General features: G+C 48.5%; 1 protein-coding gene across 1 annotated transcript; it reads left to right on the top strand.

The window, feature by feature from the left end:
* The first annotated feature begins 121 nt into the window (after window positions 1-121).
* LOC107046340 (predicted GPI-anchored protein 58) lies at window positions 122-682 on the top strand. Its single transcript, XM_015268943.1, has one exon. It carries the CDS (start codon window positions 122-124, stop codon window positions 680-682), a length of 561 nt encoding a protein of 186 aa, XP_015124429.1.
* Window positions 683-821: the final 139 nt, after the last annotated feature.

The following is an 821-nucleotide window of genomic DNA, read 5'->3' as shown; positions in this document are numbered from 1 at the left end:
GGACTTACCTGTGAATGTTTCATCTGGAAGTTCTACTCCATTGCTTTTGGACACATCACAATCAACAATTGTTCCAGACTCAACAACTGATGTGTCAATCGAAAAACCTGTGGTTATTGACATGCCATCTGACAATATTAACTCTGTCGAGGAGAAAGTTGACAATATTCCCGACTCACCAGAGCCAGCAGAGGAGGATGTTATCAACATTCCCGACTCACCGGAGAGTCCCAAGCCAGCACAGGAGGATATTGGCAGCATTCCCGACTCACCAGAGAGCCCCGAGCCAGCAGAGGAGGATATTATCAGCATTCCCGACTCACCAGAGAGCCCTGAGCCAGCAGAGGAGGATATTATCAGCATTCCCGACTCACCAGAGAGTCCTGAGCCAGCAGAGGAGGATGTTATCAGCATTCCCGACTCACCAGAGAGTTCCGAGCCAGCAGAGAAGAGTATTTTGAATATTCCCGACTCACTGGAGAGTCCCGAATCAGCAGAGAAGGGGATTTTGAATATTCCCGACTCACCGGAGAGTGCCGAACCAGCAGAGAAGGGTATTTTAAATATTCCCGACTCACCGAAGAGTCCGGAGGAGGATATTCTGATCATTGATGAGTCATCAGAGAGTCCAAAGCCAGCTGAAGACAATTTTACGGTGCCCGAGANTACCAGAGAATCCTGAGCCAGCAGATAAGGATGTTATAAGTATTCCCGACTCACCAGAGAGTCCCGAGCCAGCAGAGAAGAGTATTTTGAATATTCTCGATTCACCAGAGAGCCCCGCACCAGCAGAGAAGGGTATTTTGAATATTCCCGACTCA

Source organism: Diachasma alloeum, unplaced genomic scaffold, assembly GCF_001412515.2.
Source record: "Diachasma alloeum isolate Michigan unplaced genomic scaffold, Dall2.0 Dall_scaffold_01311, whole genome shotgun sequence".
NCBI lineage: Eukaryota > Metazoa > Arthropoda > Insecta > Hymenoptera > Braconidae > Diachasma > Diachasma alloeum.
The sequence above is the reverse complement of the archived record's forward strand: the minus strand, read 5'-3'. Positions and strand labels throughout refer to the sequence as shown.